At 40.6% G+C, this 14,617-nt stretch overlaps 1 protein-coding gene across 15 annotated transcripts in view; it reads right to left on the bottom strand.

The window, feature by feature from the left end:
* The window catches only part of ZNF720 (zinc finger protein 720), a 92,461-nt gene that overhangs the window by 64,988 nt on the left and 12,856 nt on the right, over positions 1 to 14,617 (bottom strand). For 8 of the 15 annotated variants that reach the window (XR_004179803.1, XM_031658289.1, XM_031658298.1 and 5 more), the window contains 2 exons: positions 6,477 to 6,603; positions 5,877 to 5,972 (listed from right to left, as the gene is read on the bottom strand). The exons of 3 other annotated variants lie outside the window; for them this stretch is intronic. Coding sequence is in view for 9 of the 12 variants with exons in the window: in XM_031658289.1 (XP_031514149.1) it covers positions 5,877 to 5,972; positions 6,477 to 6,603 (223 nt within the window). In the remaining 3 variants the exon portion in view is untranslated. Of the gene's footprint in view, positions 1 to 5,876; positions 5,973 to 6,476; positions 6,604 to 10,119; positions 10,261 to 14,617 lie in introns of all 15 variants that reach the window. 4 more of the 15 variants (XM_031658293.1, XM_031658294.1, XM_031658292.1 and 1 more) reach the window with 3 other exon arrangements.

Raw genomic sequence — 14,617 nt, 5'->3', positions numbered from 1 at the left:
AGAGCTCTGCCTGTAATGAATGTATTAATGTCCTTATCACAGCAGTGGGTTAGTCATCACAAGTGTGCATTTGTTATATGCTCTCTCCCCGTCATGCCTTTGGCTATGTTATTATGCAGCATAAAGGTCTTCACCAGATGCCAGTGTCATGCTCTCTGCCTTCCCTGCCTTCAGAATCATAAGCTAAATTAACTTGTATTCCTTAGAAATCACCCATTTCCTTATAAAATACCCTGTGATATTCTGATATAGCAGTCACAAAACAAATTTAAAACAGACAGAGAGTGGCTGAATGGATTTTTAAAAATCCAGTGACAAGATGCTTACAAGAGACTCACTTTTGATTTAAGGACACACATAGGCTAAAAGTAAAAGAACCGGAAAGGATATTCCATACAAATGATAAACAAAAGAGTGCAGGCAGGGGTAGTTATATTTACATTAGATAAAACAGACTGACAAAATCTGTCACAAGAGACAAAGGAGTTAACTATATAATAATAAAGAGGTTAATTTGTCCAGAGGATAGAACAATTAAATAGATATATGCACCCAACACTGGAATACCTAAATATATAAAGCAAACATTAAGAGAACTGGAAAGAGAAATATACAGAAACACAATAAAAGAAAACGTTAGTATCCTACTTAAAATGGATAGATCACTCAAGCACAAAATTAAGAAAACAGTGCACTATAACACTATAGACTAAATATACATAACTATCCCACCCAACAATATGAGAATACACATTCTTCTAAGAATACATGAAATATTCTCCAGGATAGATCACATGTTAAACCAAAAGTAAAAAACAATAAGTCTTTTCAAATTTATAAAGATTAAAATTATATCAAGTTTTTTTTCTGATTGCACTGATATAAAACTGAAAATCAATAGCAGAAAGAAAACTGGAAACTCACAAATATGTAAATATTAAACAACACACTCCTGAAAAATTAATGGGTTAAAGAAGAAATCACAAGAAAAATCTAAACATATCCTGAGACAAATGAAATTAGAAACACAAAAAACCAAAACTTTTGGGATGCAACCAAAACAGTTCTAATACAGAAGTTTATAATAATGAAGTCCTACATTAAGAAGAAAAAGATGTTGAATAAGCAATCTAACTCAATTCCTCAAGAAACTTGAACAAGAACAAAGTAATCCCAATGTTAGCATACTTATGGAAATGACAAGAATTAGAACAAAAAGAGACTAAATAGGAAGACAATAGAAAAGATCAAAGAAACTGAGTTGAATTTTTTAAAGAAAACAAAATTGAGAAACTTTTGGCCAGATTAAACAAAGGAATAAAAGGAGAGAGGAGTCGAAAAATTATAAATGGGCTGCGTGCACTTCCTCATACTTGTAGTCCCAGAGCTTTGGGAGGCCATAGCAGGTAAATCACCTGAGTTCAGGAGTTGGAGACCAGCCTGAGCAACATGGTGAAACCCCTCTCTTCAAAAAATACAAAAATTAGCTGAGCATGGTGGTACACACCTATAGTCCCAGCTACTTGCGAGGTGGGAGAATTACCTGAGCCTGGGAGGTTGAGGCTGCAGTGAGTCATGATCATGCCACTGCACTCTGGCCTGGGCATTGGAGTGAGACCTTGTTTCAGATAAATGAATGAATGAATGAATGAATGAATGAATGAATAGAAGAAAGAAAGGAAGATGAGTCATTACAACTGACACCACACAAATACAAAGAATAATAAGAGACTACTATGAACAATCATATGACAACAAATTGGATAACTTAGAAATAGACTCTTAGAAATGAATGACTCACCAAGATTAAATCATGAAGAAACAGAAATACCAAGCAGATGAATAATAAGAAAGGAGATTGAAGCGTAATAAAAAAAAAATCCAATGAGAAAAATCTCATGACTAAATGACTTCATATATGAATTGTATCACACATTTACAGATGAATGAATGTCCATCCTTCTCAAATTCTTCCAAAAAATTGAAGGGAAAAAACACTGCCCCTTAGTTTGCATGTAATGAAAAGTGGGTATATAAGTACATGACTGCAGAACTGCTCCTCTCAGCACACTGCCTACAGGGGAGCCTCACTCCACAGGAGCAGTCATAGAGCTGCAACACTGCCAGCTCAATAAAGCTGTTTTCTTCTACCACTACCTTGCATTTGAATTCTTCCTAAGTGAAGCTATGAACCTTCCCAGGATAAGCCCCAATCTGGGGGCTCACCTGCCCTGCAACAAGAGCAATTACGTAAGAAAAAGAAATACAAAGCACTCACATCAGCAACGAAGAATTATAATTCTCTCTGCTTGCAGATTAGGTGATTTTATATACAGAAAATCCTGAAGAGTATACAAAAAGAGTTAGAGCTAATAAACTCATTCAGTAAAGCTGAGGTCACAAAATTAACATACAAAAATTAGTACCATTTCTATATACTAACAATAAACCATCTGAGAAAAAATGTTAAGCAAACAATCCAATTTATAATAGCATCAAAAAGTGTAAAATTATTATGACTCCATTTAATAAAGGAGGTAAAAGATCTGCTTATTAAAATCCGTAAGACACTGATGAATGTAATTGAAAAAGACACAAATAAATGGAAAGATAGCCCTTGTTCATGGACTGGAAAAATTAATACTGATAAAATGTCCACACTACACAAAGTGATATACAGATACAAAGTAATCCCTATTAAAATTCCAATGTCAGTTTTCACAGAAATAAAAATAAATTCTAAAATTTATTTTATTTTATATATATTTTTTGAGACAGAGTCTCGCTGTTGCTTAGGCTGGAGTGCAGTGGCGTGCTCTTGGCTCACTGCAACCTCCACCTCCTGGGTTCAAGCAATTCTCTTGCCTCAGCCTCCTCAACAGCTGAGATTACAGGTATGCGCCACCACACCTGGCTAATTTTTGTATTTTTAGTAGAGACAGGGTTTCGCCATGTTGGCCAGGCTGGTCTTAAACTCCTGGCCTCAAGTGATCCACCTGCTTCGGTCTCCCAAAGTGCTGGGATTACAGGTGTGAGCCACCACATCTGGCCTTCAAATTTCTATAAAACCACAAATGACCCCAAATAGCCAACACAATCATAAGAAATAAGAATGAAGGTAAAGGCATCACACGCCTTCATTCCAAGCTATTACAAAGCTATACTAATAGTGAGTATTATATTGACCTAAAAAGACACATAGACCAATGAAACAGAACAAGGAAACTAAAAATAACCCCATGTGTATACAGTTAGCAATCTTTGACAAGGGCACCAAGATACACAAAGGGAAAAGTATGGTCTCTTCAATAAATGATGTTGGAAAAGGTGGATATTTATGAGCAAAAGGACAAAATTGAACATTTATACCATATACAAAAATGAACTCAAAAAGAATTAACACTTAAATGCAAAATCGGAAATTGTGTAACTTTTAGAAGAAACACAGGGAACAAACTCTTCGACATCAGCCTTGGTACTGAATTTTTAGATTTCACACCAAAAAAGCACAACCAACAAAATCAAAAAACAAAAACAAGTGGGACTACATCAAACTAAAAAGTGTCTAGACGCACAGCAAAGGAAACAAAGAACAACATGAAAAGGCAACCTAAGGACTGACCTAAGGACTAGGAGAAAATATATCTGATAAGAGTTTCATATCCAAAATATGTAAGAATCTCACACAACTCAATTGCCAGTAAAAGTAAATCTGACTTAAAACTATTCAAAGGACCTGACTAGAAATTTTTCCAGGGATGACATAAAAGTAGTAAACAGGTTTAAGAAAAGGTGCTCAACATAATTAATCATCAGGGAAATGCACATCAAACCTCAATGAGCCATCATCTCACATTTACAGAGAGATACCACAATGAGATATCAAATCATAAGATATCACCTCATACTGTTAGAATACCTATTATCAAAGAGAAGAGACCACAAATGGTGACAATGTAGAGAAAAGAAAACGTTGTACACCATTGGTGGAAATGTAAATTGATCCAGCCATTATGGGAAAAAGCATGGAGGCTCCTCAAAAAATTAAAAATAGAAGTACCATATGAACCTCTAATCCTACTTCTAAGTATATACCTAAAAGAAATACAATCTGGCAGGAGCAGTGGCTCACACCTGTAATCACAGCACTTTGGGAGGCCGAGGCAGGCAGATCACTTGAGGCCAGGAATTCAAGACCAAACTGGCCAACATGGCGAAACCTCATCTCTACTAAAAATACAAAAAAATTAGCCAGGCGGGGTGGCACAAGCAGGTAATCCCAGCTACTCGGGCGGCTGAGGCAGCAAAATCGCTTCAACCTGGGAAGTGGAGGTTGTAGTGAGCCAAGATGGCACCACTGCACTCCAGCCTGGGCAACAAAGTGAGACTCCATCTCAAAAATAAATAAATAAATAAATAAATAAATAAATAAATAAATAAATAAATAAAATAAAATAAAATCAGTTAAAGAGATATGTGCACCCCTATGTTCATAGCTGATTATTCACAATATATAGTGGAATATTATTCAGCATAATGAAGAAGGTAATCCTGCCATTTCTGACAACATGGATGAATGAACCAGGTAGACACTATGGTAACTGAGTAAGAGAAATACAAATACTGTATAATATCAGTTATTTGTGGAATCTAAAAAAAGTTGAGCTCATAGAAGTAAAGTATAGAATGGGTCCCAACAGCTGACAGGTGGTAAAACTGGGGAGATACTGGTCAAAGAGTACAAACTTTCATTTAAAAGATAAATTCTGGGGATCTAATGTACAGCATTGTGAATATAGTTTACAATACTCATATATACTTAAGATTTGCTAACACAGTAGATCTTTAATGTTCTCTCCACAAAAAACCTGGCAACTGTGAGATGATTAATATGTTAATTAATTTCATTGTATTAATCAATACACACTGTATACATAGATAAAATCAAATGATCAGGATGCACCTCTCAAATATATATAATTTACAAGTGTGGGGAAAAAATCCACATGAAAGAAGGAAGGAAAAGAAAAAAGAAAAGGAAAAGAAAGAAAACAAACATAAAGAACATATTCTCATTAAGCTTCCCGCTTAACCAGACAAAATTATAAAATGTTATGAATATATAAGGTAAGAGTTGAAAGTTTACTATATACTGAACAATGTTCTCAGCTCCCCATAGACATTTATTTACTTAAGAATTCTACATAGTATTATATTAAATGATTTTAAATCTGTGGAATTTGTGCATACAGATATTATATTTCTAATCTTAGTTTAGACTAGGAAAGATGAAAAGTTGAAGTGAAATACAGGATCAGATTTTTTTTTATATTTAGGAAGATGTTTTGCACTGTGATGAATTACTGAGTCTCAATTTTTGTAGGATCATCTTGGAAACCACCATAGGATTAGAAATTAATATACCAGAAAATATGTGGCATCTATCCACAGAATTCCTGGGACTTTTTAAAAAAATCCTACTGTCCATCACTCATCTCACACATTTCTGACATGACGCAAAACCAGAACTTTAAAAGTGGTTCCACATAGAGGTAGAAACATGCACAGACTTTCCCAGAGCCCCCAAATCAATGCAAGGGCAGTCAGATCACACAGGCCCTCATAGGCCAAGGGGAGCACTTTGGCTGTCACTGTGAATTTGATGGTGGATCACAGAAGGGGAAGGAGAATCATCAGATAATTTAAGAACATGAGACAGAAGATGTCCCTCTGTGACAGCAAGAGAAAGAAATAAACCCAAGTGTCTCAAAAATCATTTCCATTGGAGAACTTCCCAATCCACACTCCAAGGTCTGGTTCTTTCTTGACTGCTGGACCTCTCACCCATGTCATCTACTTCATCTGCTCCCACCTACCTGGCTGGATGGCTACTGTCTCCTCACTCTTCACATTCCGGGGCTCTTTCCTTTGCTCCAAAAAGGTGATCAGGTCCGGCTTAGAGACAGCGAGACCTGTTTTATTAGAAAAAGTCACATGACTCTTGCTGGGAGTTCTTTAATTGCCAGCTCAGTAGGATACTCAGTAAAGAGGGAACATTATAGAGGATCCTAGAAAATTACTTCCCCAAACACTGTTTCCTGTCAGCTTCTTTACAATATTTAGGAAGCATTTTAAACAAAGGAATCCTGAGCTTCACTTCCAAGTATGACTAAATCAAAAATAAGGAGAAGGAATGGATTTTAAAGTGTGGGCAATCATAGTTTATGTCACTCCATTTCTAGAATCACCACTAAACTACAGTGAAGCTTCGACATCATCTCAAGAAAGAAGGCAAATGTCAAGATCAAACATTAGGAAGTTTTTCTACAACAAACCCACAATTTTTTTTTTTCCTGGAAGCAGGAACCTGAATTCATTCATATAAAGCATAAGCTCCCAAGTGACATTCTACAAAGGACAGAAATAAAACCCTTAGTTATTAGATGTTAGATATTCCAAAGGCAAGTTATCCTCACCCAGAGAGACCAGGTTTCTGTAGTTCTCTAACATCACATCCCCATATAAAAGCTTCTGATCTGAGTCCAGGTGTTCCCACTCCTCCTGAGAGAATTCTATGGCAACATCCCTGAATGTCAACAGTCCCTGAAATAAAAATAAATAGCACATTGACCATGTGGCCATGGGCAGAGTTCATCATTTGGCAAACCAAGATGAAATAAGAGAGCTAAGAAAACTGACTCTGATTTATATGAGTGACCTGAAATATTCAATAAGATACTTTCAAACACAATAATATTTTCTAATGTATTCTCTAACTCTATGGAAAGAGAATGATATAAGATCCACAAAACCAGTGTAGATACTATGCCTATATAGAATATAAAGTATAAAACTAAGGCATCAAGGCCAGGCGCGGTGGCTCATACCTGTAATCTCAGCACTTTGGGATGCTGAGGTGAGTGGATCACCTGAAGTTCGAGACTAGCCTGGTCAACATGATGAAACCCTATCTCTACTAAAAATACAAAAAATTAGCTGGGCGTGGTGGCACAAGCCTGTAATCCCAGCTACTCAGGAACCCGAGGCAGGAGAATCGCTTGAACCAGGAGGTGGAGGTTGCAGCAAGCCAAGATTGCGCCACTGAACTCCAGCCTGAGCAATAAGAGCAAAATTCTGTCTCAAAAAACAAAAACAAACAAAAAACTAAGGCATCAACATAGGAATATACACTTTTGAGTCTATATTTACATCATCCACAATCAGTTGTGTATAATTCTCAGGTGGAAAAGTCATGGTGACTTAGAGGCATACTTCTCAAATTGTATTGTATTCAACAATAAACTGCAGAACTGGTTCAAATGCAGATTCTGATTCAGGAGATTTCAGGCTGGGGCTGCGTTTCTGCATTTTTAACAAGCTCATCAGTGATGCCAACGCCTCAGGTCCAGAGTCCACACTTTTGAACAGCAGAGAGGCAGAACACTGAGGGAAGAATTCAGGGATGATGTGGAATTGAGAGTTTTATGAAATTTACAGGTTATAACATAATAGCAAGAATAGTAGAATCCTTTTTGAACATTTACTATTTCCTAGATGTCATCCTAGCAGTTTTTCATGTATTGATAAAACCATAAAAATAATCTATGTGAGAAATAATACTATTCTTCCTCTTTAATAAAAATGTTTTGCTAATGCTTCCCCTGTCTCAAGCCTGAAAAAAAATTTTTTGCCAAATATCTAGTATATAATAGAGCTTACTTTATTTTTTATTTATTTATATTTATTTATATTTATTTGTTATTTTACCCCAGTATCTAACTTAGAATTCATTTCAAAGGGACATAACAGGCCAATATGCAGAGATAAGTATAAAAGAATGTTCAGAGCAGGTGTCACAACTGAGAAGATGATGAAAACAGGAAGGCAGCAACACAAAACTAATCAAATGATGTTTATGTCATACACACACACACACATAGAAATGGTAACTATACATACATGAAAAGTGACAGAATATTTCTTAATTAAGAAATATTTTAAGTTGTGTTAAAACTATAAAACTCTTTATGGATGATGCCTTTTTCTGTTTTTTAACAAACTATGAAGACTAATATATACAATGATATAAACTAAAATAAAGAGCTTCTGTTTCTGAGTCTAGTTTTTTCCCCCAAGTTTTTGTTTTATTTATTCTAAGTGCTGTGTCATATTTTAGAATATTAAGACAGTAGATATATTAATTATATGTTAATTGTTGTCTTTCTCTGAAAATACAGAGAATAAAGGAGTGTATGCTTGTGAAATTAGTAAATTAAAAAGGAAACCTACAGAAGTGAGGCTGTAGTTTCAGAACTTCCAGTTTCAAAAACCAGTATTTACAGTCAACAAATGCGAGAGCCTTCACTCTCCAAAGCAACCCACAAGCAAAAGGAAACTAGAAAGCAATGGGAGTCTCTGGATTAAATGAGATGGTTTATACGCATCACTCAGTAAATCCTCCCTCCTAGATACTCATTAACAACAAAGAGAAAAATAACTAGTGAAGGAATCCGGCAGAGAGCACCCGAACCAGAGGAATGAAGTTAGCATCGGCTGTAATGAGATGAACCGGTATCAGTGCTGACGCACAGATGGACCCATAATCATTATTGTGGTATCAGTGGGGGAAGAAAGTAAATCATGATCCGAGTATAATAGTAAAATCTGTGGAGGAACATACAGGTGGCCATATTTCTTCAAACTGGCCATGTGACCCTACTTAGAAGCCTGGGCTGAGAACCACTTAGCTAAGCATTCCTCTCAAGCTTCAATATGCATACACATCATTTGGTATTCTGGGGCCTGTGCTAAGTACTGCGATTCTGCAGGTTTGGAAAAGTTCCATGAATCGGCTTAAGACCCATTATCATTAGCACACAGCTAGAGGAAGCGGGCACAGCACACAGAGTCCTTTACACCCAATACTCGAATCACAACGCAAATACTTTTCATTCACAGCGAGGACCACCAACCACTGTCCTGAAAAATCACATCCTTTGCCAGCCATTTAAAGTCTACAGAGGCTGGAGAGTACGGTAACATCTAAGTCAGCATTTGGAAAACAGCATGGATACACGCATGAAAGCAGTGTTTACTGAGCTTCTACTATGTGCTCACAGTATGCACTGTGCTAGCAACATCACATGGTGTGAGTTAAGCCACATAAACCCCTGGGATGTGAGTCCTGAGTATCCCATAATTCCCTGCAAGATTTAGATGGTGGCCCAGCCTTTCTCTCTCTTCTTCTGTTTCCCTGTCACTACAAAAGCTAACTATAGACAGATGGGAGGGATACGGAAAAGGCTGAAGTTTAGTTCATAAGGATTTCTCACTGTAGTCTTTACATTGACTTTGTTACTGCTTGCGGAGCAACTACTGGACCTGCAGGAATGGAAAAAAGGTTGCCAGGTGGGATGTCTCTAGAAGCACTGTTTCAATGAAGAAAAAAATTCAGGCCCCCATATTGTCCTTTGCTCCCATTTAACTGCTTTTGGGTTTGGGCAAATTGTGAGCTCTGGCTCTGGAGAACCAGCAAGAGCAACCACTCAGGAGTCTGATCTCCAACAAACAGTTCTGTGAAGGTAGGCTCCCAGGTGGAGCCAGACCTGAACCAAGCTCAGAAGAGGGTGGATTTGGGCAGGGTTAGGGCAGACCAAGGCAAGGGGCACGGGGCAGGCCCTAGGCTTCCATCTCTATCTTGCTGATGTAAGTCCTGTCTTTCCTAAGCCTGACTCCCAGAGTTTTTCTGATTTTAACTGTTTGTTTCATCCTTAACTATTTTGTAAATCCATTAACAAGCAATTTAGTCAAAACATGTAGGGCCTTCTGGGAAATTATGTTAAAAACCAAATCAAGAGAAAATCGATAGAAATAATAACAACTCTTCTGTCCATGGGTGGCACTTCGGGTGGTGACATCAGAACTCACAATGTCAACATAAGGGCAGTGTCCTAAATCAAGCCCAAGTTCCCCATATACCTCCGTGCTTGCACAGGACCACATGATGCTGAATTTGGCCAGTATCCACCTGCTCTAGACTGAAGGTTCCTGGATGGTAGGGACTATGGCTGCTACAAGTGTTGATCTAATGGCCACATGAAATGGAAGCAATTGGTTTACCTATCAGTATGAGACTCCAGAACTCCTCTTTGTTCTTCGTCCACGTAGTAGAAAACTGGAGCAACTCCCATTTGGATAGCAAATAAACAGATTCCTTCTGAGAGTGGAGGAACAAATCCTGGATAATGCATTCCTTTCCCTCTGAGATGGAAAGAAATTAGACCCTGTTGTCAGCCTGACCTCAGTCTGCACAGGACATCACCAAATGTCTCAAGGACCCCCAGGTGCTGGTGAGGGAGTCCCTGGTGATCCTGTGCTGATGCCCCGGTAGTGATTTGGGCAAGAGAGACTCAGGCTGACTCTGTGGGGCCGGGATACAAAGTGGAACCGCCCCAGTGGAGCCACAGATTCTGGAGCCAGGCATAATATTACCTATACCTGATCAGCCAACTCTTGGGTACAAGAAAGAACAAGATTACCCTACTCCAGTAACACAGCTCACAGGTAGGTGTCGTTTTATTCATGGCTCTGGACAGTGGTGGCCCTGCCCTCCCTTCGCTAAGATGCTGCTTTACACTAACAGATTCTGCCACCATATTCTGCTTAGACCAGAAGGCCCTCACAGAACTACAGCAGCTCACTGGACAAGATCTGGAAAACTTGAAGGACCCCACACAAAAAGTAGGGCTTTACAAGGTCTACGTCAATCTCTCGTAATGCAGAAACTGTCCCCTGGATTTTCTATACATCCTCAGTGCAACTGGCTGTCTTGTGGATCCCAGGTGGAGACCAGCCTTTATGTGCAGACCCCACACGGAATCAACCTGGCTCTGCATTCTTGGGTGTTGCTGTGAAGAGAGGAAAACTAGAGGAGACAGCCCCTCAGGAAGGCTGCTCTCACATCCTGGAGAACCCCAGGACCTGGGTTCAACTTTTGGGGCTGCAGATTTAGGTGTTGGAGGGGCAGGGAAGTGGCATGCACCCTCCGCACATTCATGGGCATTTGGGCAAGAGGATGAAGGGAATATTGAGATTTTCAGGCCTAATCCATGTATGTGTGTGTGCCTGGTTGGTTTCCAGTCCCCATGGTCTCTAAATCAGTTTCAGGTCTGAAGATGCCAGGGGCATGACAGAGCCGGAATAGCTAACTGATGCCCTGTGAACTTACTTTTGTAGAAATCTGGCCAACTGTACTAGAAGGGATTAAAGATTCCAAATAAGCAGACAGACCATTCTACCTGCAGATTTTCGGGGCAATGGGCACTTTGCTGCACAACTGTGGGTTGTGACGGGAAGTCTTCGAGGGAACGTCGCCTCTAGAGTGAGGCCTGCGGCACCTTACATGTCTCAGTGTTTGGGAAATACAATTAAAAACAGAATCATCAGAAAAACAATGCACAATGGTAGAAAAGAAAGAAAACTGTTTTATGACACAATCAGACCAAATGTGAAGGACATTACATGCAATCTGCTAAGAGACTGGAAAAACAGTCACTCATGACTCACCATTAGTCCTCAATAGAAGACCTGACAGCACCATTTGTCAGATAGAGTGCATCCTAAATTCACCTGGGAACTGGGAGGCCATCTGTGTTTTTTAATCGGCCATATTTTTCCTTAAATAAGGACAAATAAACTTCATGTCTTCGTGACAGGTAGATTTGCAACATGGAGCCAGGGGCCTGAAGGTAGATGCCTGCTCTCCTAGAGAAACTGTGAGATATGGCTCTCTCTTCTTTGCTACCTATATTTCAAATCAATGATTCCCAGTTCCTAGAGAAAGAATTTCCCGAATCAAAAAGACTGATGGCCAGGCACAGTGGCTCACGCCTGTAATCCCAGCACTTTGGGAGGCTGAGGCAGGCAGATCACCTGAAGTCAGGAGTTTGAGACCAGCCTGGACAACATGGTGAAACCCCATCTCTACTAAAAACACAAAAACTAGCCCTGCGTGGTGGCAGGCACCTATAATCCCAGCTACTTGGGAGGCTAGGCAGGAGAATCACTTGAATCCAAGAGGCACCACTGCACTCCAGCCTGGTCGACACAGCAAGACTCCAAAAACAACAACAACAACAACAACAACAACAACAAAGATTGACAAGAGACAAAAGATCTGTTTAGCTGTTACAATGATTTAGATACACGTCCAAAAGGCAGAAAAAAATTTACATATAAAAATTCTCTAAAGTAAATGATTCAAGAAAAGGAAGGAGAGAAACATGTCTTCCCTTATTTTCAAGAAGGGTTAAGTCATATGTTTTTAATTTGTACTTGTTCTCACAACTGCAAGATCTAGGGCCACAATCTTGAATTCATGGACATCTGAATTCCAGCAGGCGCTGGATTCAGGCACCTGAGGATTGGGCTTGGACACGCTGCGTGCACGTAAAAAAGGGGTTTGTGGATCAGGCATGGTGGCTCACACCTGTAATCCCAGCACTTTGGGAGGCGGGTGGATCACTTGAGCCCAGGAGTTTGTGACAAGCCTGGGCAACATAGTGAGACTCTCCCTGTCTCTACAAAAATTACAAAAATTAGCCAGGTGTGGGGGGCACACGCCTCTAGTCCCAGCGATTTGGGAGTCTGAGGTGGGAGGATCACCTGAATCCAGGGAGGTCAAGGTTGCATGATCATGCCACTGCACTCCAGCCTGGGCGACAGAGTGAGACCCTGTCAGGGTCTGTGGGGAAGTTAAAAGGCAGAAAAGAAGGTGCTACTAAGAACTCTCGAGTAGGGGCAGTGCAGAATTGGTGGAAGGACTGGTTTGTGCTACAGATACTGGCCCGGGGAGGCTCTGACTTATTCCTGTGTCCATGCAGGCAGATGAGACTATGATTGGGTGGTCCACAAGCCTAGGCTGATGGAGGGACTGGGTTGCTGCTGCAGTTTCAGGGTCTGGGGACAAGGATGAGCCAGGAGTCCTTTAGGCACTTGTATGGGAATTTTGGCAGGAAACTCTGGGAGCAAAGGTGCTACGGGCACAATTCCTGAGGGTCAAGTCTTGTCCTGAAAGGGGCGTGGCCACGTCAGTGCCTAGTGGGTGTGTTCAGAGCGGGTGGGAATTATATGGTAGCAGCACAGTGGGGGCGGGGTCTGTTCTCAGAACTTCTACCCTTTCTATCCTCAGTCGCCTCTCTCCCTGGGAGGAGATGTGCAATAACAGGACAATGTGTAGGGTGACACCCTGTGTGCAGGAGAATAGAGCCTCCCTTCCTGGAGACACCCAGAGTCTCTCTCCAGCCCAGGTCCCTGTGCTATCTTTTTTCCGACAATAAATGTGTGGAGTTTGCTGAACACCAGCCAATTCTCCAACACCAACTGGTTGTCCAACAACTCAGTTCTGACACCACCCAGAGGCAGCACAGACCCCACAAGTTCAGACTTCAGTGCCACAACACTGCCCCCTCTACAGATGTCAGTCACAATTCCCCAGGGTCCACCTATACTTCTGAGCTATTGCCTATAAGTTAGGGCCTCCCATAATACGCTACTCAAGTTCATTAATTTTATACAAGGACTCACAGAACTCAGCAAAGACTGTAATTGCACTGGCCAGTTTATTATAAAAGATACAACTCAGCCTAATGGAAGAGATGTGTAGGGCAAGAGAAAAGAATGGGGAAAAGATGGGGTTGGTGGTTAACCCTGGGAAGCAGCTGTGATGAAAGAAATCCCCCTTCCTTTGTGTTCTGCAAGAGCAGCTTACCGCAAAGAATCCTCTTCCCGTTATGACTTAGATGATGCTCCCTGTTTTAGGTATCACAAAGCCACAGACTGTCCTATTTCATTTTTCCCCCAAAATAAGCAATTAAATAAAGAGTTTTGCCTTCCGTGGTCAAAACAAAATATGTGTTAACCAAGCTTGCTGAAGTTTCTCCCCTTCTCCAGGTCCCTAAGCTTTGTCCCACCCACAGCCTGAGCCAACATTCAACCCCTCTTTATGCCTCTCCCAAGAACAGGCTGACTTCAGGGTGAAACATTCTCTGATCAGGGATCTGATTTTGCCCCAGAGTCGTGCCCTTCCCCTCCCACCTTTAATCATGTTTGCTCCTCCCTATGAAAGAAAGGCCTTTTCTGCTTCAACTGTGAGATCCACAAACATCTTACAGTTGGTGTTTTCCTCCTCTTGCAATACTCCTTTAGAATTAAGGAACTTCTTACCTATATCCAGATGTTTTATTTGACAAAGTCAAGAAACAGCTCCAGGACACTAACAATTCCACCCTCAGAAAGAGCTTCCCAGTCTCCCTTCCAGCCCAACCTCCACCACATCAGCCTGTGAATCCCCTGCTTTCCAGAACTCCGCAGCTTCTCCCAGTACAAAGGGCTCCCTCCATGGCTGCTGTAAACCTCAGGGACACCTGAACGGGGCGCTCCCCAAGAAGAACTAACTGGGCCTTCAATGACCTCCTTTTGCAGGCTCAAGTAAGACTGAGGTCTTCTATGCCTTGCCAGGGTTATTCCACAGGCCCGCTTCTCACTTCGCAGGCTCTGTCTCTCAGGTCCATCAAGGTGGGGTGCCTTCTTCCCATCTCATCAGCTCTCCACAAGCATC

Source organism: Papio anubis, chromosome 18 (genome assembly GCF_008728515.1).
Source record: "Papio anubis isolate 15944 chromosome 18, Panubis1.0, whole genome shotgun sequence".
Taxonomy (NCBI): Eukaryota; Metazoa; Chordata; class Mammalia; order Primates; family Cercopithecidae; genus Papio; species Papio anubis.
Note: the sequence above shows the minus strand (reverse complement) of the source record. Positions and strands in the feature narration are given on the sequence as shown.